At 34.8% G+C, this 27,340-nt stretch overlaps 2 protein-coding genes and 1 long non-coding RNA gene across 18 annotated transcripts; 1 reads left to right on the top strand and 2 right to left on the bottom strand.

Moving 5' to 3' along the window:
* The first annotated feature begins 1,521 nt into the window (after positions 1-1,521).
* Positions 1,522-4,409, top strand: LOC113289980. 16 transcript variants are annotated; one of them, XR_003331306.1, is made up of 5 exons: positions 1,522-1,708; positions 2,015-2,043; positions 2,207-2,244; positions 2,439-2,490; positions 3,140-4,409. XR_003331306.1 is itself a non-coding variant. In XM_026539441.1 (4 exons), the coding sequence occupies exons 1-4, from the start codon at positions 2,425-2,427 to the stop codon at positions 4,092-4,094; spliced, it is 291 nt and encodes a 96-aa protein (XP_026395226.1). In that variant the 5' UTR covers positions 1,715-2,424; the 3' UTR covers positions 4,095-4,409. The 16 variants fall into 16 exon arrangements, 2 of the variants coding, with proteins under 2 accessions (XP_026395226.1, XP_026395225.1); XR_003331308.1 differs by lacking the exon at positions 2,207-2,244; XR_003331300.1 differs by having other exon boundaries at positions 2,207-2,490.
* Positions 4,410-22,738: 18,329 nt separating this feature from the next.
* LOC113286369 lies at positions 22,739-23,473 on the bottom strand. The gene is made up of 2 exons (XR_003329252.1): positions 23,209-23,473; positions 22,739-23,102 (listed from the first exon to the last, which is right to left on the bottom strand). It is a non-coding gene; the product is annotated as an uncharacterized LOC113286369 (long non-coding RNA).
* Positions 23,474-24,164: 691 nt separating this feature from the next.
* Positions 24,165-26,791, bottom strand: LOC113289979 (patellin-4-like). The gene is made up of 3 exons (XM_026539439.1): positions 25,275-26,791; positions 25,030-25,154; positions 24,165-24,918 (listed from the first exon to the last, which is right to left on the bottom strand). The coding sequence occupies exons 1-3, from the start codon at positions 26,637-26,639 to the stop codon at positions 24,513-24,515; spliced, it is 1,896 nt and encodes a 631-aa protein (XP_026395224.1). The 5' UTR covers positions 26,640-26,791; the 3' UTR covers positions 24,165-24,512.
* Positions 26,792-27,340: the final 549 nt, after the last annotated feature.

The following is a 27,340-nucleotide window of genomic DNA, read 5'->3' as shown; positions in this document are numbered from 1 at the left end:
TTGTCTTCCATCTTCTAATATGGTTTCTCGATCTAAATAATATGTGTTGTATGTGGTCAAATTATACAGATTACTTACTGCTCCAAATCTGGATCTAATTTCTTGCTGGAGATGCTAGTATCTTTGCCAATGATTCAGGAGCCATACACTATTGCTTAAATTCACTCTGCCGCTTCTTTACAACTGTATGTACGTATACTATGTTTGACTAATAAATTGCACAGCATTTGAGTCCCTATCTTGACATCTGTTGTCCCTTTTCTGCCCTACACGAGAAAAGAAGTTGAATTGCCACGTTAAATTATGGTATTACTGACCACAAAAGAAATGGTAAAATTTAACTGTACTGTTATTGTTCTGTGTGCAATGGGCGCATTCCGTGTCACGCCCAACAAAGATCTTGAATACGAAGTTTATAAAGAGATCGATGTATATAGAAATCCATTTTGGAGCTAATTCAAAGACTAATGTTGGACATCACCATCTAAAGAAAAATGGTTCATACGACAACATTTTCTTTTTGTTCATCACTACTTTTGTATGTTAAGTGTCTACCACTTCAGATAGAACACATGAATTCTGGCCACAAAAATTCCTTGCAAAAAGACATCAAACTGAGAAACATGAATCCGGCAACCAAAAATAAGGTGATTGAGTGGTATACCAGTATCAAACTCAATGGTGAAGAAAAAAACAAATTTCCCTTTGGAGTTTCACGTAAGTCTAAAAAAAGAAAAATACAACAATAACAAATACATTTTAGGATGCAAATGAAATCCACGGTTTTCGGGAGAAAGAGAATTGGTTATCTCATAAAAGGAAACAAGTGAGAAGAAGAAAAGAGATTCAAAAACACCAGTTGAGTGAAACATACAAAATTCATACAGGCACAACGTTAAAGATATGAAATCCACCGGCAATCAAATTGGATATACTCAGCAAAAGATTAAATTAAATGAATGTACCACTATACTTTTTTCCTTTTTGTTTTTTTTTTGTTTTTTTGTTTTAGTAATTGACATAGGTTATATTCATCCGACATGTTATTTTACAAATGATAAACCATATACCGACATGTTATTCTAAAAATAGTCCAACTTGAAAAAGTGAAAATATCTTTTTTACAGGAATGGAGGGAGTATTATTTAATAGTTTCAAATCCAGGTGAGTAATTCTTTTGGCAAAGTTCTTTTAAAAAGAATAATTATGACCCTATTAAGGATAAATTATAACAAAAACAACAATCAGCAGCTCGGACTATTACGACACGGGTCATATACTAGTCTATCTTACAAAAACAAATGTGTTTTGCACAATCTAATGGATCTAAACGTATCTTTTCCAATGATCGACGACTTTCTGAAAGTGCAAAAGATAAATCGTGATTAAGGCTTAACCCACCTTTTAAGCTCTAATCCAATGGTCCAGATTTCATATTCCCGCATATTTTGTCACTCCATTTATTATGTGCGTTACTTTTCGGATTCCACGTGAAGCGTTTTTCGAAGGATAACTATTTTTCCATTCGTTCACCGTGTAAAGTTGTAAATGGATCTCATTTATCAAGCGTTTTTATTTTCCTTGGCATTAATGAAAAAATCGCATTCATGGACCAAAGCACCAAGATAAGGATGACAAAGAGGTTATATATAAGGTTTTCTCACACTCGATTTTGATTGATATTGAGCAGGAGTAGAGAGTTTCTCAGGTATGACTCACTTTTTTTTTTTCTAATTCAGTTTAGGGATCTTATCATTTACACTAATAGTTGTGTTGAATTTCTGAGTGATTCTGTTTAATTCATTTTGATATTTTTCTCCAAAATGTTGATTTGGTTGAGCATACCTTGCGTTTAATTCCTCATCTTCTCAGCCTTCCGCTTCCTGAAGCTATGCAGGGAGGTTCAATTTCACCATAACAACACCATCATTTTAGTCCGTTACAGAACCCCATTAACAACATTATTTTCGACCTTTAATTCAAAATCGTCTAATCAATTTTATAAGCTATACAGGCAGCTGTGAGAGGTGCCATCCATCTTAGGTAATTGTTTAATTCTTTTCAATTATAGTTTGATTTTGCCCATTTTTTTTCTTTGTTCCTAACTTTGATTTTAAATTGTGTTCCTGACATGTCTTTTCTAAAACATAAGCACCTTAAACATATTTTGGTACCCTTACTGTTTGATTATTGTTATTTATGGCAGTGAGGTACCTAGCCATTAGTCTCAAGATAAATAGCCAGGTGATGGAAAAAGTGCACTTTTAAATTTTATGGTTTGGTGCGAGTTCTTCTCCATTTTAATTGTCAGACGTTACGCGTATCAATTAAAGTTGTTTTGATGCATCGATTGATCATAAGTTACGAATTAAAAAAAATCCAATTAAAAGTTGTTTTGATCGATTGGTTTTGTTATAAATTTTGATGTATTATTGCAGATTTTTGTTGGTTGCGGACATAACGAGGAAAAAGCTAGCGCATCCGTTTCAGGTAAACCACTGGAATACTCATCTTTTATCAAATTTAAAGGGCATGTGATTGTTGTACAATGATGTGAAGGTTGCTGAAAATGCTGTTTAGTGATTATTGTGTAACACTTTGATAATGATGCATTGGCTAATATTGTTACAGAGTTAAGAATACTATTGGCTATTATGTTTAAGTTGTGTTCCATTTCAACAACTTAAACACAGTTTCTTTAGCTAACTAATTAGCCTTCATTTTGGTTTAGATCAATTCTACACACGAATTCGATTTAGTCTACCTGGGCGGTGCATTGTCCCAAAACAGTAAAGACTCCAAGTAAATGTTACCATTTGTACCATTTTTTTTTGTGGCCAGTAGTACCATATACGTTTGTAGGTTGCTTTCTCTAAAGAGGTTATCTTCATGTAAGATATTAGCTGTTTTAACACCTTTCTTGAAATGTTGTTAAATTTTTCCAATGTTAAAACTTCACTTTCCATATTTCCTTTCAGACTACTGTCATGAAATTCGTTATTTGTACCATCCCTCAAGGCATAGATGTTCATAATAACAGGGAAGTCGTTATTTGTAGTCTCCCAATGGGGTTAAAGATTTTTTTTTCCTTTTTGGTGTGCTTGAATTTTGATAACAAATCCGTGTCTTTGTTTTGCAGGGGGATTATGAGGAGAAGTCACATGAAAAACTGCATTTGTTCATTGCTCTCAAATTTGAAAAACCCCTTGAATTCGAGTGGGGCTATAGGTATGTGTTTGCTTTTGGTGATCTAATAGAGGTATAAAGCACCACCAATCTGACCGACTACAGTGACCTCAGTCTAATTAAATTGATGCTCAACATCTCATATGGATGCTTTTTCATAACAAATGCTAGAGACATCTCTGTAGACAATCCCATTCAAGTCATTCGTATAAAGGTATATGGATGGAGATAATTCTAGCAGTAGTTGGTGAAATAGTGTCAAATTAGATTTTCTTGGAAATTCAGAGGTATTTGCGGTTTCAGCTCTTTTAAAAGGATGTATTTAAAGTTTTATGGTGAACTGGGAAGTGTGGTCTCTATATGTGGCATTTATGTATTGGACTAATTGGCTTACGTTTCTGATGCGATGGCAAGGGGCACGTTTGCTGATATCCACATTGTCGACGAGCTCTTAAAGGGAAAACTTGGCCCGAAGATCGTTCATATCCCATCTAGACAGATGAAACTTTACATGTTTCACACATCTCAGGTGAGTTTGCATGTGCACTTTGTTAAGTCCATTTCATGAGATTAATTCTTCTCTTTCTTCCCTGTTAGAAATCAGGGTAATCTAATTGGACTCTCATGTATTTGGTAAACATGGGGTCAGAAAATGACTTCTCAAGCTACTCTCTTGAATAGACGATATACAAATTTGAACTGCAACCAAAACAAGTGCTAATGTCTTCCAAGTCATGTATGAAAACATAAGTAGTGATGCGTTTCGTAATTTAGTGAAGAAATGTTTAACCGATCCCTCAACATTTTTATTTGGTTTATGTTATTGATCCCTTCTTCTTTTATTTTGGTTTTCTGTGAGTCTGCTATCATATATTCGTTATTTGCAGAAAATAGATCCAAGTGCGTAAAGTGGCTTACATAGTCGTCACTTAGATTTTGTTCTGACTTGCATGTTTCCACTAAACTGGAGGTGGAAGCATATGAATTTTAGACCACTCCTAAGGAGTTCATGCACATTTTTCGGCTGCCGCACTATCCATTCCTGGCAATTATGGATTTATTTACATTCCCTGTTAAAGTTAATTTTGTATTCCTTTGTCTTTTCCTCAATTTTGTTGGTCGGGTGTCCTTGAATTGGGAAATCTGAATTCCATAGTTACATTGTGGAATGTATCTACTCATTCAGATTCTAATATCAATGGCAAACAAGAGTTTGATGGGAATCCATTTTCAGATCCACGGTCTCTGCATTAAGCCTCAGAATAATCGTTGATATTCAGGATAATCGCTGATGCATATGGTTGATTTTTTTTTTGTTATGCTCAAACTTAATACGAGCTGTGAAATTCTTCCCTCAACTTCCTCCGTGTGAAACAGACCCTTATTAATTTCGGAACATGTGATAATTTCATTTAGTAAATGTATGAGATAGTCCGTTGTAGAGAGACTTTTATAGACACTTCAACCAGTAAATACAGGCAACATACATCACACAAGTCCATAGTTATAACGGAAACTATGGGACGACAAATTAGAGCTCTTGAAATTCCTATGAAATGGTACGCCCATGCTATGTTGTAAAAGGCGCTAGGCAAGGCCAGGCGCCAAACCTAGCGCCTTTGGCGTGCTTAGGCACCGCGGAAAAATTGGAAAATGCACCTTACAGGGTTACTTTGGCGCCTGGGCGCCTTTTTTTGCCAGGCGCCAGCCCAACGCTTAGTGCGCCTTTGGCGCTTAAGCCCCAAAGGCGCTCGCCTTTTACAACATAGCACCCATGTTTACTTTAATTTCCATGGCCGTGCACAACTTTTGCAAACCTATACATGACTCGTATGAGCATGTTAGACTCCATTTCGAACACCCATGAGAAATTTTTTACTTTGGGGTGCATGTTTTTTTTTTTTGATGAGAAGAGAAAAATTTATTAAAGAGAGGAGAATTTACAAATGTCTACCAAAGGTAGACAACGAAATGCAAGAACCGGAGAAAAAAGATTCAGAAGAACACGATCTGCTAATTACTTACAGTAGTTGAAAATTTTAAATGCACCATATTTCCACAAGCACTAGCCCAGGACAACACAAGAGTCTTTACATCAAATGCAAGGTCTGAATCCATCTTTAAGATGTATATGTTCATACTCAAATTTTCAATTTTTTATATGATACACTGTCACAATAACCAGAGTCCGGGCCGTTGCGGCACGGGTCATATCCTAATTCTCACACAGGGAAGAAGGTTTTAACAACTCTTCAAATTCTTAATCTTAAAAAGTTCTGAGTTTTATTTTCCATAGCCAAGAATAAATATGGGATTAAATGAAAGACATTATTAAGATGTTAATTAACATCTCATTCAATAAAAAATGGTTTTTGACATTAACTCCAAATAAATTTATTCTTTAAGAAAAACAATAATTTTCATATTAAAAACATTTAAATGAGACACTAATTTGTTGGAACTCAATAATGTTTTTAAAACTTATATACCCAACACATATCCCTAATTACTTTATATATCCCCCGATTGCGCATTTTTGTTAAAACATATACTTTTTCAGGGTTCTTTTTTTTGGGTCATTTTCGACTTCAAATTCAGCTTTTGGATTCAATCTTTTGTGTATCATGGCCTAATTAACTCTTTTTTGATTTTTTTCATATTTCCGATACCCACAATCTCCCTCCAACTAACCTCGCAGTCGTCATTCTAAGGTTTGAAAATCAGGAGCTCAGAACTAAAGAAACATTGGTGCGGATCTGATTTGGATCCAGATATTCTTCTTCAGCTTCAACTCTGAATCCAACCCAGTGATCTCGAATTTCGCGATGTGATCTACTGTGGGTATTGGTTCATTAGTGAAATTAGATTACGGTACTTAACTTTTAGTTCTCCAGGTTTTGTTACTAAAGCTTTGAAAAAACATGGTAGAGACATATTTGATGTGGAACTGATTTTAGAGTTTCTTTGTGATGATGCTTAATCCGAAAACAGTATTGAAAGCCCTCATCAGCCGGTTATAAGACCACCAGTAACCAGAATTGAAGTGCACGAGGGTCGAAAAATATTACCGATGAAAAAGGGATACAAACAAGTCTTTACGAAGATAAAGGGTTACAAGGAAATCGTAAATATATGTCGTATCTTGAGTTAATGTTGGAATTTGCAGTCATTTTTTAGTTTTAGTTAACAACATATAACTTTTTTTTGATTCATTAAGAACGTATAACTTACATTAAAATTTATGAGTATTTGTTAGACAATATATTTGAAAATAATGATGACAAAATTAAATAGTGTATTTGTATTATTTTAATTTATTTAACGTATATATTAACATTATTATGATTATGATTTTTGTGATAAAAATAAATATTTATTCTTCGTATAGAAATGTTGTTAAATATATAAAGTTTCTTTTGAAATAAATATTTTCTGTTATGGGATTATGTTAGAGGGAATATATGTTATGTATTACATCGAATCCACAAATGGGTAAGACCAATAGAAAAACAACTTTATTAAATATATTTTATGGTTAGTTTTTTATAAGGAAGAATCTATTAATGAAAATCAGAAGATTGAGAAGACATAATTGAAAAGGAATACCCATTTTTCTAACGACTTTTTTTTTTCTCGTAACTCTCCTTTTCGCGGACTTTGTTGTCTAAACATATTGATTATGAAAGAGATAATAAAAAAACTCTATACATATTGTTCAAAGATGGGTTTCATAAATGCACCCATGTCCAATCCATTACCCGACGGGTTTGATACCCGAGGGTGAGAGGGTAAACCGAGTGGATGCAGGTAGATTGGCGGATTTCAAAATATCCTAACAAAAAACTAACTTACTAGTAATGATTTTTTTTTCTTTTGAAATAAAGAGGTTTTATTAAGATAAAAAAATATCTACAACCCAGAGAAAGATTCAAACACTTATATTAAGAGTGTAGAACCATTCTCAGTTAAACAGGATAGAGCTTACAGGAACATGTCTAAAAGTATTCTTCTCATGAATCCTTTAAACAACATCTTGCTTAATAATCATAAAATGACGAGGGTACCCAAGTACACCACAATCTTTTGGTTTCAACTTACAAGCATGATACATTGAGTGGTCGTTTATAGACTAAGTCGAGACAATACAACGTCAAGATACTCACTTGATAATAGTTACAATTCAAAACAGATTTACTATATGATCAATATCAAGTTATTAGGATTAACATACAAGTGTATTTCCTTTTAATTATAATAAAACAATTATAATTGTGGAATGTAAAAGTAAATCACACAACAAGATTTTGTTAACGAGGAAACCACAAATGCAGAAAAACCCTGGGACCTAGTCCATCTTTGAATACTCTTAGAAATAAGCTCTTATACAAAGAACAAAGACAACTTCGTATAGTTGAGACCAAGAAATCTACCCCTAGTCACTTAGTTCCCTCAGTATTCCTGCGCCTACAACCGTCTGGCCAACGAACGTGAATCCTAAGATATATATCACTATATTGAGTTGTTTTACCAATGTAAATTCTTAAGCACTCAACTCTTTTTAATCGTCTTCCAAACAGAAAAGGAACAAAGTTATTTGGTAATTACTCCAATAATCTGTAAGAATAAAGATATGTTTGGTTTTTACAAAAGCTTTTCCGTTTAAACTTGTAAACTCTTTTTTCGGGTAAGATCAATCTAAATACGAAATAATCATATCTAGATTCACAAATATAAGATTCGAATACTGAAGAATACCACCAAATGATAGTTTTCGATCTAAATTACTATGATCAAATTCATAAAAGATAAATTAGATCTAACTCGAATCCCAGCCGATCAATATGTGTGCACAAATATCACAAGATACCAAAAACCAATCAGAAAAATCTTCTTGTCTTCAAATCTTCAAATGCCTTAAATTGTACCTTCACAGAACAATTGATTCCACATATGATCGATCACACACAGAACGGAGTCTATTAATAATGGATGATAACAAGTTATCTTCAGATCTAAAAACAATTATGAAGATCTTGTCAATACTTTGATCTAGTTTGAGTGAACTTATATCAGAAGAGAAGGATCTCAAGAATAATGAAACTAGGTGCAATCAAAATTTCAACAATTGCTAGTCAATCAAATCAATAATCGAAAACTAAAATAACAATGCAATTATCTAGTTTTACACCAACGGTGCTCGTAGAGCTTCTTGATCCCACAGAAGTCTTTAAACGAGCGGATGCAAGATATTTCGCCTTATTATGGTACTTTCCTCTCCGGATAGTCAACTCCACTTGAAACAACACAGATGAAGTTTGCATGGCACTTAGGATAGTTTGCAAGAAATGTAAACTCAACTATTTATAGACCAAGGTTGTTTGGACAACAAGGAAATTCCAAAACCGAAAGATTCTCAAGATATGGAATATGTACCTAATTTTGGTTTTCATATTTCCAACTAATATCCAACCTGTAATTCTGAAATCTCTCTTTTGAAAATATCTAATATTAGTTTATCACTTAACTAATACAGCTTTTCAAAACATATGTTTTGATTGTTAGAAGATCAAAAACATACAATTCGAAAATCTTATTTAAAAGATTCTCAATATTTCGGTTTGGGATCACCTTGAGTATCAAGGAATATCTTTGAACAATTAAAGATAAGAATTATATTCATGTTCAGATTATGTCGACATCTGGAACTTTCCTATTTAGAAAACCCTAATTCCAAACTCACACAAAACCGTAAGTAATATGTTAATGTTGGAAATCAGCTTTTCTCTTGAGTATGAGAATCATACTTAACCGATTTTAGAACTTAAACCACCGTGTTCGCAAACCAGGTACGCACACAACGGTTCCAGATCTTGGCATGTCCAGCCATTTACAAACCAGGTACGCGAACAGCAGTCCCGGACCAACTCAGGTAGAATCGTTCGCATACTAGGTACGCAAACAAGGTTCCCAGACCTGAATCATAACAATACAGTTCGCATACTGGGTATGCATACCTTGATGTATCCAAACATGGTTAATTTTTCTGAGATCGGTTATACAATGATTCCTAACATAGGTTAATATCAGTTATACCTAGTCTCCAAATATAGGTAGGGATTGGTTATACCATAACTCCCAATATAAGCTAGGATTGTTTCTACCATGCAAATCCTAATTCCAAACTCACACAAAACTTCAAGTAATATGTGAATGTTGAAAATCAGTTTTGTTTTTAGGACCGGTTCTACCATGACTCCTAACATAGGTTAAGATCGGTTTTACCAAGTCTCCAACTATAAGTAGGGATCGATTCTACCATGAATTCAATAAGAGCGAGGATCTTATCTACCAAGATTCCCAATATAGATAAGGATCGGTTCTACCAAGTCTCTCAACAAAATCTAGGATTGGTTATACCATGTATCCCGATATAAGTAAGGATTGGTTCTACCAAGACTCCCAACAAAAGATAGGATCGGATCTACCATGTACCCCAAAGTAGGTAGGGATCGGTTCCACTGTAACTCTCAGCATAAGTTAAGATCTGTTCTACCAGAATTTCTACCTTAGGTTCAAATGGGTCATCCAATAAATCTTTATAGAAAACCGTACCAAAACACCTATTGATTTACAATTTCGATCACGAAACAAGTTTTGTATATGTACTTCCTTTAAACATATGTAATGAAACATAGTTTCATAGGATGAAATCACACTTATATCCAATACAAAATCAAGTAACAAGTTACATAGATTATGTCGATGTTGCATTTATGAAGTTCAAAAGTTAAATGTATTCTTCGTAATCAAATATTCTTCCTTAACACTTTAATCATAATGATATGACCAAGTCTAATACTAGAGTATTGAATATAACCTCGCATGTTATGTTTTCAATCTTAAATGACTTGAAAGTAACGATAGGAACGGAAACAAGTCAAGCCATTATCATTCACCTCAAGTAGAAGGATGACGTCTTCATTGTAGTCGATACGTTTTCATGTTCTTCAGGTCTTCAAGGTAATACTTGTATGTCTCAACATTCCTATACTTTCTAGTCTTTCCCAAACGAAGTTGACTCTACTACATTTTATTAGACGACTCTAATTGAGTTTTGATACTAAAATTTGACAATCAAACTTGATATACCAATGATTGGTGGGTTCAACAGAGTAATGCTCTAACAATCTCCACCTCTTTCAATTTTAGTGACAATACTTTAATACATATGGAGATAACGAATTACAAAATAACTCATTCTTCTCACATTTGATTCCAAGTTTCAACAACACTATATCAAGCACATATTAAAATAATAAATGTCGATATTGACATTTGAAAAAATCTTTTCTCCGCCTAAAGTAAAGCTAGGTATATATTCAATTCGAACATCTTTGTTATTCCCCTTTTGTAGTATGAAATACTACACATCATGATGCTATGTTTTTCCCCCTTAGTTTATGCTTTACTCTTTCTTTAGATGTAACATTTAAACACATATGTCATTTCTTAGTGATCATAAATCACTTTTTTACTCCATATGTTTCTCTTTATTTATGTCAAAAAAATGACAAAGAAACGAATAAACATAAGAGCGGACCGAAAGGTTATAACAAATTCATAAGAACTTGTGCAACCTATAAGAGTTAAGCACGAAGGTTTCATATGCGTACCATTTTATATAACCAATACTAAAACCAAAACTACCTAAGTAATCTTGTCTTAGTATGTTATCAAGGAAAAAACTTATCGAAGCAATTTTCCCTTAGTCTGATTAGTTAACTAAGAAAACTAAGTTACAAAACTGAATCGATTATGTATGTAAAATCGGTTTATTCGATAAGACTCAAAAGAGATCAGAATTAACTCAACTTATCTTGCCAGGTTCCAACTATTCTAAGAATAATTGTTAACTAGTTTTTGTCATCAAGGAATCAACTAGACTTGAATAATCGAATCCTAGGTTTGACAAACTTAAACTAAGATCAAAATTAACTTAGTTATATTATCAGGAATCAAATGGACTAAATAAATGATCCCTTTTTCGTTATGCAAAAAAAAAATCAGAATTGAAGAAGTGTTTCTTGACCGGAAAACAATTGAAACATAACAATCCACATAAAATAATAGAAATATAACAATTACACCATGTTTCGTAAAACAAGAACAAAGAATAACCAATTAAATCATCTTTTCTTAACAGGAAGACGATTAACTAACACAAAAATCGTACTTTACGTTTCGACATGACAAATTAAGAACATAATTAACTTAGTTTTCATATCAGGAAAGATTATAAGCATAATTCTTCCCTTGATTTCCACAACCACTGTCCCCACAAAGATATATCATTAAGCACCAGTTCAATAAGAACTCTCCCCATGTTAGTTGTTATTCCCCTGCAAAACTGAAAAGACGAGGGTACCCAAATATACCTCAATCTAAAACTTTTCCACCTACAATTCCTTTCTCCGAAAGTGATTGTCTATGGACCGAGTCGAGACAATACAACGAATCGGTTCACACTTCGTGTGATCGTCTATGGATACGAGATCGAGACAATACGAAAACAAGATAACTTGCATGATTGACTATGGATACAAGATCGAGATAATACAACAACGAAGTATGATTACTTGATAATAGGTTCGAAACTATAGGATTGCTATCAAGTAATTAGGAATTAACGTTTGTGTATTTTACTTCTAATTATAATAAATCAATTAAAATTGCGGAAATAGAAAAGTAAAAGACACGGAAAGATTTTGTTAAAGAGGAAACCACAAATGCAGAAAAACCCCGGGACCTTGTCTAGAATTGAATAATCTCATAATTAAGCCGCTATACAAAATCTAAACCAACTTCGTATAGCTGAGACCAAGCAACTAAACCTATAGTTCACCTAGTTCCCTCAGTATCCCTGCGCCTCCAACTTGCAATAAGTCACGCACTTGGAACAATTCCTTTGGTTCGTATTTGTAGATGTGGAAAAACGATTTGCTGGTTTTTACGGATTGAGGAGATGACAGTACGGAGGAGACTCCTTGAACCGAGAAAATGCTCAACCTCACACAGATGCACTGCAAGAAGGGAGTGCTTTAAGTTCGAGAGATCAATCTGTAGGACTCCGGCCTAAACCAAGACAATGGCCGTTCCAGAGTCAATTCGGTCACAAGAGAGGATGGGTTGATCAGTAGGAGGGAAGCTGAGAAACGTGTGAGATCAATGGTGGTCAAAGATTGTAAGTGTGTTGTGTGTTATGTGCGAAGAAAATAAGATAAGTTCTGATTTATTGAATTTGCTCTGTTGAGAGTAATTGCTCATATGTTGAGTTCTTAATCTCTTGTTGTCTGCTTGACGAGAGACTGTTCTTGTTATTTCAATCATGATCCAGAGACTTACTTATATTTCTAGAATTGTAAACCTTGATCCCATGAAGTTTGAAAGTTGCTGGAGTCAAAGAGTGGGGAAGTGGAAATCGTGTTAAAACCAGTTGCTCATCGTGCGGAGACTTGGTTAATTTTCCACCCACTACTTTGCTAACTCCTCCAACTGATTGCACGACTTTCTCACGTTCTCATCGTGGATGAATGCACGTGTCGTAGGCTGCCATACCAAAACCCTAATTGGTATCCCTCCATGTGACACGATTGACATCTCGTGATTGTGGAATCAGTTGCTGACTTTATGAGACGATGAGTCCTTGTATTGTTGAATCGAACGTGATTTGAAAATATTATGAGACTCATGAATTGAACATGTATGCTGAGACAAAGATATATTGTCGAATAAATATTTATAACTTAAGGTGAGCAAATGTTGTTGAACCGTTGAATATTGATAGTTGAACCAATATTCCTTAGTCTGAGCAAATATTGCTCGTTTGATGAATTGTTGGTATCGTTGAATATTGATAGTTGAACCAATATTCCTTAGTCTGAGCAAATATTGCTCGTTTGAGCGAACATTAATTTAGGATGCTGATATCTGAGCCGAGCATAATTATTAGAGTGTTGATCACGGGACCAACATAAAATTATTGGTGTTTGAATCTGCTCAGAATTATGTTTTTGCAGAGCTTTAGATTCGAAGCCCTAATTTTTGATCAATTGATGATTTATTGAAAATCAACCACAGGGACCGGCTACATGGGATGAGGAGCCGACCCTGTCACGCCCATATGCTCAAATGAGAAAAATATCAAAAATCTCTTGAAGACAAGTTGGTGAAAGGATGATTAAATGCTGGTTTAATCATTTATTAAAATAATGCTTGTGTAAGCGTCAGATAGTAAAACCTGATTATGGAGAGATGAGGGACCGACCAAGGGTCACGGGATCGGCTCTTGGTGGTCATGGGACCAGCTGATGGTCGTTTGAGCAAATTCTAAGTATTTTGAGAAGAGTTTGGACCCAATATGAGAAATTGAGCAAATTAGGTCAAAATTATTAAAACATGCGGGACCGGCTATTTACAAGCCTTAGGTCCGGACTTGGTCGGTCAAGGAGACATGCCTGTGTCACCATAATGTCCTTGTCTCAGTCCTGAGAGTTTCGATATTTTCTGATGCGCGTTTGAGCAACATTTTGTGAAAATATGAAGGATTCAGGGTTTTGCTGAAACTGGGGAATCTTCATGAGATGATGAAAAATAATTAATAAAATATGGAATTGCAAGGTGAGGGACAGGCCACGGCTAGGGCATGGCCGGCCAGCTAGCAAGCTCGGTCCCGCAATACCTTTCCCAAATGTAATTTTATGTATTTTCCCTGATGTGAAGGAAATACCATGAAACTGAGGAATTTCATGAAGTTAAGGACTTTCCATGAGATTACGTGAATAATAATAATAAAATACGGAGTCATGAAGTGTGGGATAGGTTATGGCCAAGCCATGGCCGACCGGCCAATGGGCACGATCCCATGTCACTTTCCCTAATTTTATAATATTTTCATGATTTTAGGGAAATGTCATGAAATCAAGGAGTTTGTTGAAACTAAGGATTTTCCTAGAAGTTAGGGAGTTTCCATGAGATGAGGGAAACAAATAATATTAAAATAATGAGACAAGGGCGTGTGGGACCGGCCACGGCTAGGGCATGGCCGGCCGGCCAATGAGCCCGTCCCGTGAGCTTTTCCCTAATTTTATATTATTTTTCATGAGTTGAGGAAAATATCATGAAATCAGAGAATTTTCATGGGATGAGGAAAATAATAAAATAATAAGGAATCATGAGGTGCGGGTCCGGCCACGGCTAGGGCATGGCCGGACGGCTAGTGGACCCGGTCCCGCGACACCTTTCCTAAATTTTATTATTTCTTTGATACGAGGAAACACCATGAGACTGGGGAGTTTCCTTGAGACGAAGGAGATTTTTTCAAATGAAGGGATTTTCATGAGATCAGGAAAAAATAATAAAATATGATAAAATATAAAATTGGGCGTGCGACTGGCCATGGCGTGTCTGGCCGGCCGGTGGGCCCAGTCCCCTGACGCCTTTGCTAATATTTTATTATTACATTTTTCTTCCTATTTTGCATAGGTTCATTGTTCTTTCGTGTTTTGGAATGATCGTTTGTGCATTCAAGTGCTCGTTTGCGCATTATTGATAAATACACTTGCACCATTTTAGTCGGGGCTTACTCGATAGCTGCTCAGACGCCCGTATGTTGAATATTTATCACTAATCCGTGGAATTCTGCTGGGAAGAACCACGAATTGAAGTGATTAAATATTATGAATAATGTAGAATATTTTCCACGGATTCAGTTAATGAATCTAATAATTTAGGAATAATTAATTGATAACTTTATACTAGCACGATCGTCTAGGAGCATTAATTATTCAGGAATTAAGTGATATGAGCTTGTTGAAGCGTCATATTTCTTTCATATAGTTAGGGAAAACATTGTTACATCCTGAAGACGTTATTGCTCTATACTAGCAGGTAAGTCGTCTAGGATCCGTCTAATCTTCCGATTCTATATAGAAGTAATTACTGAAATTTATCAACATTCATGAGATATGCCGCTGCCTCAGCTGAGAGACTGCATATCTGTATATACTCTGAGAGATAGTATTCTCAGTTAGAGATTCATGCGGCATGAGTTTTCATGCTTCAATCAGAGACATGCATGAGCCTCAATACTCATATGATTGATGGATCAGGAGCATATACTATTAGTTTTACGATTTTAACCCTTGTTGAAAATCCACCATCTACAATATTCCAAACAGTAAAGGAACAACAAATCTGTTCGGTAACAACTCTTTTCAAACAACGTGATATGAGTCTGACAAAAGGCTCTTCCGTTTAACCAATAAACTCTTTTGTCGGGTTCTAGATCAATCTATTCAACAACTACCAAAGTAATTGTTTAGACTATGAAATCAATACTATGAATCACCAAGAAATGTATTGATGCTGATCTGCGCAACTAATTCATCCAATCTATCAAAAGATAAATCGATTATAGTTGGATCCCCATCCGATCAAGTTTTGTGCACACCAAAGAATATGAACTCAAAATAAGAAATCTTATTTGTCTTAAATCTTCTTAGACCTTCAATAAACACCTGCACACAAACAACTTGAATCTCTTATGATCAATCACACACAGAATGGAGTTTGTTAACGATGGATTATCACAAGACGTCTTTAGATCTACAAACAGTCTAAAGATACCCGTCGATACTTCGATCTAGTTTGAGTGAATCTTATATCATAAGAGAAGATTCTCAAGCATAAACAAACTAGCTACAATCAAAGTTCAACAACCGTTAGTCAATCAAATCAATCGAAAACTAATAATAAACTGCAATTATCTAGTTTCCCACCAACGGTACTCGTGGAGCTTCTCAATCCCAAAGAAGCCTTTAAAAAGAGCGGTCGTAAGAGATTTCGCCTAATTATGGTACTTTCCTCTCCGTATAGACGGCTCCACCAGTAACAGCACAACTAGGTAGTTTTGCTGGCTCTGAGGATTAGTTTTCTTGAAATGCAAACTTCAATATTTATAGACCAAGGAAGTTTGAACACCATTGAATTTCCAAAACCGAATATTCTCAAAGATATGCAATAAAGCCAAAATCGATTTTTCATAATTCGTGGAAATGCTCTGTCCAAATATTGACCGAAATCTCAGTAGAAAATCTCCAATTAGTAAATTCACATAACCAATTTTTATTTTCTAAACATATACATTTAATTGCTGGAAATTAAATTCATATAAAATTAAAAACCTTAACTAAAAGATTCTCAATTTATTTCGATCCCGGATTCTCCTTTAGTTATTAAGGAATATCTTTGAATAATAATAGATAAGAATTATTGCACATGTTCAAAGTATGTCGATATCTTTACTTTGTAAATCCTTTTTCATATTTACAATCTTGGAACCGTTTTGCCACACTTCCAAATGAGTTTAGAATTGGTTCATCTGATTTCCAAGAACTATGTGATTGGTCAAAAGCATTCAATCACCATTCATGGGTTTAACGGTTCTACCAAACACAAAGTTCGGTTCTACCTCCAAGTGGCTACTAGGATCTGTTACACTAGTTTCCATAAAATGGTTAACTAAGTACCAGGATCGGTTACCACTATCTCATGGTATTACTTATGATCGGTTGCACAAGTTATAGGATCGGTTACACCAATTACTAAAACTTATTAACCTACTACAAGGATCGATTACACATCTTGTGATTAGTCCCACCAAGTTCTAGGATCGGTTACCCAATGACTAGGAATGGTCACACCGATTACAAATATCGATCATACCATCTCAGGTGATTACTAAAAATTGGTTTCACTAATAAAAGTCATACCGATATATAAGTCAGGCATTGTGAATAGTTTTACCAAGATACATAAACAAGTTATGAGCGGTTATACTAAACACACATATTGGTAATCCAAAAATTTGCAATGAATAACAATACCAATAAGCCTAGCGATTTCCCTTTCGACTCACAAAACAAGTTTGTGAATCGTACTTCCTTTAAACGAATGTCAAAAATTGTTTCCTAGGACGGAATCTTCACCCACACCCATACATAATCATAATAGAATTCATACGATTATGTTGATGTCTTATAGACAAAGTTCAAAAGATAGGCGTTATACTTCGTATTATAATTCCTTAATACTACGTCTAACTAGAGAATAATCATTCACATCTTTGCAGTTATGTTTTCAATATAGCACCATTTCAAAAATACGTTAGGAATGAAACAATTCAAGTCAAAATATTACTAACCTCAAGAGTAAGGATGATGTCGTCGATGTAGCTCTTTACTTCTTTGCATTCTTCAAGTCTTCAAGTAACACTTGTAAGTCTCATATCCTAATAACTTTCTAGATAACCTATACGAAGTTGACTCTAGTAAACAATCAAGCGACTCTTTAAATGAGTTTTGGTTCACTAAAATATGACAACCAAACTTGACATACCAACGCTTGGTGGGTTCAACCGATCAATGCTCTAATAAAAACAAAACAACAACAACCTAAAACAACCTTTTCCAGAGAAAGGTTGACACAGGTTTTTAGCTAATACGTGCCAATAGTAAAAGCTTAAAATTGAAACTCACATGTTCTGATAAATACACAACTTATGTAAACATAAACGATAAAAACATCATTGGGACTTTCACACATGCGTTTTAATCAGTATATCTTTATGATCCTTTGATAAAACCTACCTAAAAAGGTTAGAATCTAATCTTGCAATATTAAAAAGTCACACAAATCATAAGAGAATACCATAATATGAGATCGGAGATTAGGTTAATGAAAACCGAAATAACATATCATAATCGAAAGCAAAGCATAAAATATATTCATTCACATAATCTATGCAATCAAAACTATCACAAAGAATGACACAAAAGATTTTGAATAAAAGCTTAATTATTCATAATACTAATAGTTTTGAGTAAAATTTACACAAACATTGAAATAAATCAATAATTGATTAGTCTATTGTCATAAAATAATAAGTAGACTGCTCCTTATTTTTGAACCATTCTTGACATTCATGACGTAGTCCCGGTCCTTGATATCCTTCAAATCTCCAAACCTATGTGTCAATATCCAAGCTTGTAGAGTTTCAGGATCTTTTCGATGAGCAAAGGCTAACTATTTCTGAATATAGTTTAATTGATTACCAAGACGTTGGATGTATCCTTGTTTTCTTTTTCAGAAGTCTGAGTAGAGGAGGCAACAATTTTTCCTTTATTTTGTGATCATATCATTTGGTTGATGGTTCATGTATAGACAAATTTTGTGGATCTTAGATCACCAAATATTTCAACCATTGAGTTCTTGCAGAGTTCTATGATGAGACAGGGATATCCAAGATTTTTCTTAGATCCTAGAGAGAAAGGAAACTCAAAAATCATGGACATCTGATGATAATTATCCCAAAAAGATGAATTTGTTTATCACCTTCCACAAAAAAGTAGACAAATTCTGGAAATTCTTTATCCCAGTGTGACTTGTCTCTTGTACTTGCTAAAATAGTTGGAATGGAAATATTTCCAAAAACCCTTAGGTCAAAGGGTATATATTTGGTTAGAAATCTTTCCTTTTCCCGGTCGATCATTTTTCCAATGACACGGGTTTTAATGGGATCATGATCAATTTATCATATGATTACATGCTACATTGTACTTGATCATATTCGAAATCATCTTACGACTGACATAATAAATATTGCATCTAACAAGTGTGACAAAGATAAGTCCATATCAGGTGAATATTTTTCAAAATCAAAGAGTTTTACCCAGTTCCGATCTCGGATGAACTTTATATAGCTTGCATTAGAAACTTCCGAATCAAATCTCTTTTCACTGGTAAATTTTATTCCCTTGAGAGTTTGATATTTATCAAAACATGAACTATTTATAAAATAGGAAAATTCATGTTCATCCTTGATCATGTGATAAAACGGATCTTCTCAATATCATTGTAAGGAATATATGGATTCAAAGGATCTTCTTTGTCTAGCTCAAAAGTTTTTTCGCTTCTTGATTTCATTTTTCCCGTTTTTTCTTGTAACGAAATTATACAGAAAACCCTAGGTCTGGTGCCGAAACTATTCTTCCAAATTGTTTGTAAGAACAATATATGAGCATTCCCTTAAAAGAAATTTCCTTTCGGATTTGACTAGGTTTAGGAAACCGTTGATTCGAAAATATTTGTTTATTAGGAAACAATTTTGCTTTCGGTATCTTGTCATTCTTTTGCTTTTGGATTGGATATTCATTCTGTATTAATTTAATATTCATGTTCGAATATTTATCAACTCTATTATTATCAGGGTCTGAAATATCTTCATAAACCCATGCAGGTTTGATAAAATAAATCTTTTATTGAAGATAACAAAGTAAGGTAGCAAAAAATCAAACATGACAATACAGTATACAGAGAAAATCTGTTGAATTATTGAAACGATAATATTTTAGAGGATTACTTGCTTCATTGAAACCGTTATGTGGAGTATCAAACAATCCCTTGTTAATAATATCATTAACAGAAAGATCATCCTTCACATAGTTAGAAGGAATCCAAAAGAAGAGTCTAGTCAGATCTATACAGACAATTTTAAATGTGTGAACACAAACATTTGGGTATGAATACCAAAATATAATTAAAATATCAAAATAATAGTCATGAGACTCTATTAGAAACGCCTTTTCAAGGATCTTGTGCACATTCACATTTGACATAAAAAAATGTCACATGGGTATTTGTATTAGTATTACTAAATCAGTTAGTAATAAATGCCATGAGATACATACATATGACTGTCAGGAGGCTAATCAACAGACCTGGGGAACAAACGGAAATAATCTATATTCCAAATATACTCTGAAGAGAGAGTATTGCTTTCTTCATTCGTGTCTTCCACCATGACAAGTTGAAGTCACCAAATATTGTTAATACGTTAACTGAATCATCCATTTGATTCAAATCTCATAGGTTGGATACACTCTGTATCTTCCTGCTCTGATGCCATGACGAGGGTACCCAAGTACACCACACTCTTTTCGTTTCAACCTATAAGTCTGATAGCTTGAGTGATCGTCTATAGACTAAGTCGAGACAATACAACTTCGAGATACTCACTTGATAATGGTTACGGTTCAATACCGATTTACTATAGGATCAATATAAAGTGATTAGGATTAACATACAAGTGTATTTACTTTTATTATAATAAACCAATTATAATTGTGGAATGCAAAAATAAATCACACAACAAGATTTTGTTAACGAGGAAACCGCAAATACAGAAAAACCTCAAGATATAGTTCAGTTTTGAATACCCTCAGAATTAAGCCGTTATACAAAGAACAAATCCAACTTCGTATAGTTGAGACCAAGTAATATACCCCTACTTACTTAGTTCCCTCAGTATACATGTTCCTACAACCGTCCGGTCGACGCACATGAATCCTAATACATAAATCACTATCTTGAGTTGTTTTACCGATATAAAGTCTTAAGCACTCAACTCCTTTTGATCGTCTTCCAAACAGAAAATGAATAAAGTTGTTCGATAACTACTCCAATAATTTTTAAGAATAAAGATATGTTGAGTTTTGACAAAGGCTCTTCCGTTTAAACTAGTAAACTCATTTGTTGGTTAAGATCAATCCAAATCCGCAACAATCAGATCTAGGTTTGCAACAATCAGTTTTGGATATTGAAGAATACCACCAAATGATGGTTGCTGATCTAAACGACTATATGATCAAATTTATCAAAGATAAAATAGATCTAAGTCGGATCACAGCCGATCAAGATGTGTGCACAAATATCACGAGATAGGAAAACCAATCAGAAAAATCTTCTTGTCTCCAAATCTTCAAATGCCTTCAATTATACCTGCACACAACAACTTGATTCCACTTATGATCGATCACACAAAGAACAGAGTCTATTAACAATGAATGATCACAAGTAGTCTTCAGATATAAAAACAGTTCTGCGATATAAATTTTATAGAACCCATAATTGGGGGACATAAGTTTTAATTATATCATGGGTATCTTTATTATTAAATTATTAAAAGGTCCAAGAAATCCTTTCCAAATATTATTAAATTATTAAAAAAATATATATTTTTTATTTCTTTTAATTTTTTAAATTTATATATTTATTTTTTGAGTACGCCACCAACAGTCCGTATGGATAATTGATGAACACCATGTCGCCGATATACTGTCGACACTATCATGTTGAAAGTTGAATTCTTTTTTTTTTAAAGCATTGTTGAAAGTTGATGGTGTTATTCATCAATAACAGTCGGTACAATATTTATTACGTGAGCAATGCCGACCGTATACTGTAAGCACCGGAAACAGTTAACAATACGGACTGCGCACTAAAATTTTGGACATGGTTGGTATCATAAATCGTGATTTTTCTGGGGAAAAAACTACAACAGTAGGCATGGTTTTCGCTTCCATGCCGAATGTCTAGAACTTGACGACTCCTTTGGAAAAATTCAAAAAGTGAAAATATTAAAATTTTAACTTCTAATTTTTCGAAAATTAAAGTACAACGACAGTTTGGCCATTACAAAAATATATAGATTAGAGATCTTTTATTTTATTTCTAAATATTTTGTTAGCACATAGCAACAGTGAAGTGTTTACAACGAAGATCATACCTTGGAATGTCCAAAGTTTCAAGAACTCAGCTACCAGAAACCATCTGAGTGATTTGAAAAAATCTCAAAACCCTGATATCATCTTCTTACGTGAAAACAAAATAAAACACGCCAAATGTAAACCCCTACTAAAACAATTTCAATACCCAAATAATGCTTTCATTGAGAGCAAGGGCTATGGGTAGTATCACCCTTTCATTTGAAGGAGTGAACTACCAATTTGGTATAATTAGAGACTGTTATGGGTAGTTTTTACCCCGCTTCCACCCCCAACACGTTCATACACTCGTTCATGTGAACGAGTGGTTGGTAGTTAACACTGGACGGGGGACCGTCCCCCATTTGAGAAAATAAAAAATAATTGCGTTAGACGAGGGACAGTCCCCCGTCTATATTGTTTGTAACTATCTTACGGGGATTGTCCCCCGTATATGCCTAAATTCAATTTTTAAAAGAATAACTTTTCCCTCCTATCATTATTTTATTATTAAATTTTGAAATTTTTTGTATAAATAGGAGATGATTACCCGTTTAGTGTCCTCTCTCAGTTTTGGCCATAATAGCTCCACTCTTTCTATTGGACGAGTACTCTTTCATATGAAAGAGTTAGTCTCCATTTGGAGACTATCCATAGCCCGTGCTCTGAGCCTAAAGGCCTTTCAGAAGGTCTTGTTTTAATGTGGAAAAATGGTTTTTCCTGTGATATTGTAGATACTTGTAATATCATGTTCAATGTATTAGGGGCAAGCAGATTTTAGTAAACCTGAATTCTTGCTCACATGCATATATGGTTACTCCAATTATGCTAAGGAAAAAAACCAATGGAGTTATATCCATCAAATAAGTAGAGCTAACAGTAGCCCTTGGATCTTACTAGGAGATTTTAATTTCCATCTTATTGATAATGACAGTGGAGCTTCATCTTCCACATATGGATGAGTTAATAGCATAGTCTCTAATTATGATCTAGAAGACACTGATTTTTTTGGTAAAGATTTCACATGAACAAATAATAACTTAGGTACAATACTAAGAGGTCTAGAATAGATATGGGTCTAGGTAATGGTAATTGGAATTTGAACTTTCGATATTCCCCAACTGGTTTCAATATCCCCTAGTAGGGGCGGTTGTTCCCTTAGCCTGAGTTAGCTCTGCTTCTGAGTGTAATGAGTTCCATCTTATAGAATGTTGATTCGAAGAGTTTTTGTGTTTTTACCGGAGTAGAAAACTGTGCCTTTAAACAATAAAAAGTTAGCAACTGTGGTAAAGATTTTGGAAATAGTGCTACAGCTTATACAAGCTACAAAATGTCATAGGAATTGATATCTGTGACAACTTACCTGAATTCATATTATTTCGAGCGAAACATATCGATTTGGAATTCGGATTTGAGCTGGTATAAGCCATTTCCATTACTAAACGAAGGAAAGGAGGTCAAACATGATAGACAAGAACCAGTCAAGCTAGCCAGGGAGACTTCCTATGAACCACATAAGGGATTCCATACATGTATATACACGTCGGATTTCCTAGGAGGACATAGGCAAGTCATCCTTGGCTACTAAACATGGTTCTGTATCTTCATGAAAGACCTCTTTCCTTCCAAGTTACTCACCTTCTGATGATGGCAATACTCGTCTAAAAACTCTGTATTTATAGTAGAAACTTGGAATGGGCTTGTGCTTAAAATTAGTTCAACGTTGCTCTGATTATGGCATAAAGTTGAAATTTGCTCAACCACATTCTTAAGGAACAACTTTACAGCGAGCATATGCATGAGTGTCATTGACATAATGTGATCCTTTGTCAGTGTCAACGGCTAATTAAAGTGACTTGCAATTGCATATAAGCATATATAAATGGTTGGTTACATGTCTTACTAAGAACTAACAAGTACCAGTTGTGATGGAAACCCTATCCAGGAATTAATACTTGATGAATTGGAAAGCTAGTATTGACCTGCCAAATCTTTGGGATAAGGGATAAGAAGATGCCATAAACCACAAAGAAGCCAATTGGGTTTGACTACTAAGTAAAGTCTAAGCTTGTGTCTCACTAATTGTCAGATACATATTCTTGGTGGAATTTGGCTCCTAAGTAAATTGATGAAATCTTTTATGAAATTTCAAAGTTGCACAGCATATGAAAGCATACAACACAATATTCCTTGTGTATTGTTTTCATCATTTGTGCACAAACTGCTCTACTTAAAAATAACTCCAGAGCTCAAAATCCAAAAGGCAGCACAAGCTTCAAACGTTCTGTAAAAGGGGGTTTAGAAACTTAATACAGCTTGTACATGCATAATACGATAAACTGTAATTTCATCAAGAAAGAATCCATAATACATAAAATCTATCAATTGAAGTAACACTGTAAAAGCCAAATTCAAACAACCAGACAGGTCTCCGAGTTATCTTTCTAACAAAAGAATCGAAGTATGTCTTTTCTTTTTCTTTTTTCATTTTCTTTCCAATACCATACTTACTCTCCCGCACTTATACAATCAATCTAAAAGAATTGGAAGAACAAACAAACAAATTTATAGTTACTACAACTGTATAATACCTCTCGTCTATTTATCTTAGCCGCCCGTCCGCCTGCAAATCGACTTAATTATACATGGTTGATCATGAGTTCTTAATTAAGCGGAGATCATCTTGGTCTTGTATCTATAAAGAACCTTCTTTTTCTTGAATGTATTATTCTCGACTGTTAGGACAACCTTACCGGGTTCGCTATTCCTGAACGAGTTCCGAATTGATTCTTCCTGAGAACCCATTTTCTTTCCTTTCTGAATAATCATGGTGTAAGAACCTTCATCGCTTGGGACAAATTCTTCTTTGTAGTTAACCTCCCAGCCCAACACAATCAAGTCCCACAGAAGAGTAACTCCAGACTCGGGTGCAGGAATTTCAATAGCTTCTGTTGATCCAGACTTAACAATAACTTCAGTCACATTGCATTCTTCAGCAGCAGAAGAAAATTCAGAATCGTTCTCCCTCTTCATACCACCGTAGCGGATAGGAATTTGTTGGGCTGGAATGTACCTGAAAATGACAATTTGTCAGATTATGCTGATCTGAAAATGCAGCAGCTTTGACAATGGTATTATCAACCATGGTCCCGATTCTGAACAAGAGATACATATATGCACAAACCTTAGAAGTGTTTCAGTGACTTTGGCCGGACGAGCAAAGACGAATTTACTCTTAGTCCTTTGGGTTAAGAATGGAGATAGAACAGCATTGAAGGCATAGTACCAAAATGGAACATTCACAAAGATCTGCAGTCAAAATGCAGCAATCCAAATTGTTAACGAAAAACAAACACCATTTCTTAATTGCGTGCACAACTCTAAATTATCACTGAAATTGATGCAGAGGGAGTAAAGCGACACACTTACATTTCTGGCGACAAACTCTGGATAATTGTCTTGAAGAAGACCCACAGCTTGTTTCATGGCAATTCGAAGCTCCTTCCTTGATGGCCCAGGTGAATTCTTGAGATCATTTATCTGAAGCAAAGAAGAAACACCTTTTTTGTTACTAAAATCAAGTTTTTGAATACCCTTCTCCATCAATTGAAACCTCCATCGCATGAACAATTGTCTTTGCTCCTCGGTACCAAATGTCTTCTGGTAAAGCTCATCATTTTCAAAAATACCATACATGTTGTAACAAATTGGGTGTCCTTCATGATCTATGCCATCCATATAAGCTACTGAATTGAGATGATCTAAACCTAAATCTTCATCCAAGATTGAATCGATCTTGTTATCTTTCCTCCATTGTAAAGTGTTCTTCAACATCTCAAAAGCTTCGTTAACCTTAAAATCTCTAGCTCTTAAGAATTTCAAAAGGATTACATCAGTTGCTTCTGAACCTGCACTTGGTAAGAGAGGGACACCCCATAATGAGATATCTTTGTCTACAACAACAACATCATCATCTGATTTCTTCTTATCTTCTTCATTTTCCTGATTCTCCGCCTTCTTTTCTTCCTCTTCTTTTGGTGTGCATTTTTCCTTGTTGTCTGCAGTATCTTCTTCTTCTAGTTCTGCAACAACATCCACAGATTTCTCCTTCTCCTCCCCCACTTTTTCTTCTTCTTGTAATGATTTCTCTTTCTCTTCCACCGCTTTTCCTTCTTCTTGTACTGTTTTTTCCTTCTCTTCTACCACTTTTTCCTCTTCTTGTTTTGATTTCTCTAATTTATCATCTTCATCATTACCTTCTTGAGTTGCTGGTTTCGTCTGCGGTTCTTTCTCCTTTTGAGCTTCTTCTTCCTTTTCTTTTTCTTCTTTTGTGTGCGCGGCTAATGGGAACAGCTTGTTTTGGAGAATAGCTTCTTCAAGCTTTGATTTGAAGTCAATCAGTGCCTTCTTTTCATTATCTTTCAGATCTGAAGATGAGGTCTCTTTGATTTCTTCTACTTGTTCTTCTTCTTCCTTATTAATAGTAGTTGATTGAACAACCTCTTCTTTGCCATTTTCATTTCCGTCTTTACAATCCTTAGCTGCTTCTTCTTCTTCTTCTTTTTCTCCCGCACACAACACTTTTTCATCTGATTTAGTGTCGTGTTGTTCCTCCTCTTTTTCTTCTTCTTCAACATTGTTTGTGTCTGCATTGTCTGCATCAACCAGTTTTGGGTTTTCTTCGACTTTAATGTTGCTGCCATTATCAGGATTAGTACCATTGATGATGGGTTCATCAATATTAGCAGCAGCCATTTGGGTTTCTTCGGATTTAACTTGTTCGTCAGATGTCATGATTGATTGAAACTCTCTGATTTCTTCGAAGAAATCAAAGAGATTGAGTTTGACAGCGGCAAAAAAAAATTAATATGAGAATGAATTGAGGTCTGTGATTCCTACTCCTAGTTTAGCTCCTTGTTCTTCTCTCCCCTGTCCTTTAAATATTAATTTTACAAAATCATTAAAAAAGGGGAGGTGTGCCTAACGGTTACATTTTGATGAATGAGTTTAAACTTTGAATAATTAAAGGAAAGACGCAGAGAAACAAACGCCTCAACATACGGAAAACAGAAGAACCCCACCGCAAATTATGGGGGACATTTTTGGTGGACGCTCGTTCTTTTTTTTCTTTTCTTTATTTGGGCTTTTCATTGTTGGGGTTTAAACCAAGGCTTCGTATATCTTGGGGTTTAATATATACGAAGCCTTGGTTTAAACCCCAACAGCCTCAACATCTTCGTCATCAGCCTCTGAGTCGGGTAGATGTAACATCTCATACATTCCTATAATGTCTCCAGCAGGGTCTCCTGACAACAACTGTATCCCAAGAAACAGCCTTGATCAAGAGTCACCACCACTTATCTCAAATGCAACTCTTATGCATGGATCGTCTTCAACAACCCCAGCACAAAGAGAGATGGATACCAATATTGTCTTGTACAATCCCAATAACCTCAAAAGACCAGTTAGTCCTACCAGCTCGTATAGTCCTGACC

Source organism: Papaver somniferum, chromosome 6, assembly GCF_003573695.1.
Source record: "Papaver somniferum cultivar HN1 chromosome 6, ASM357369v1, whole genome shotgun sequence".
Classification (NCBI taxonomy): Eukaryota; Viridiplantae; Streptophyta; class Magnoliopsida; order Ranunculales; family Papaveraceae; genus Papaver; species Papaver somniferum.
The sequence above is the reverse complement of the archived record's forward strand: the minus strand, read 5'-3'. Positions and strand labels throughout refer to the sequence as shown.

Coding starts and splice junctions, on each gene's coding strand:
- LOC113289979 (XM_026539439.1), bottom strand. CDS start 26,639: ATGACATCTGACGAACAAGTTAAATCCGAAGAAACCCAAATGGCTGCT. Junction 25,155..25,274: donor CAGAGTTTGTCGCCAGAAAT/GTAAGTGTGTCG, acceptor TTTTGACTGCAG/ATCTTTGTGAATGTTCCATT. Junction 24,919..25,029: donor GTCACTGAAACACTTCTAAG/GTTTGTGCATAT, acceptor TGTCATTTTCAG/GTACATTCCAGCCCAACAAA.
- LOC113289980 (XM_026539440.1), top strand. CDS start 2,425: ATGTATTATTGCAGATTTTTGTTGGTTGCGGACATAACGAGGAAAAAG. Junction 2,491..3,139: donor AGCTAGCGCATCCGTTTCAG/GTAAACCACTGG, acceptor TTTGTTTTGCAG/GGGGATTATGAGGAGAAGTC. Junction 3,229..3,600: donor GAATTCGAGTGGGGCTATAG/GTATGTGTTTGC, acceptor TGCGATGGCAAG/GGGCACGTTTGCTGATATCC.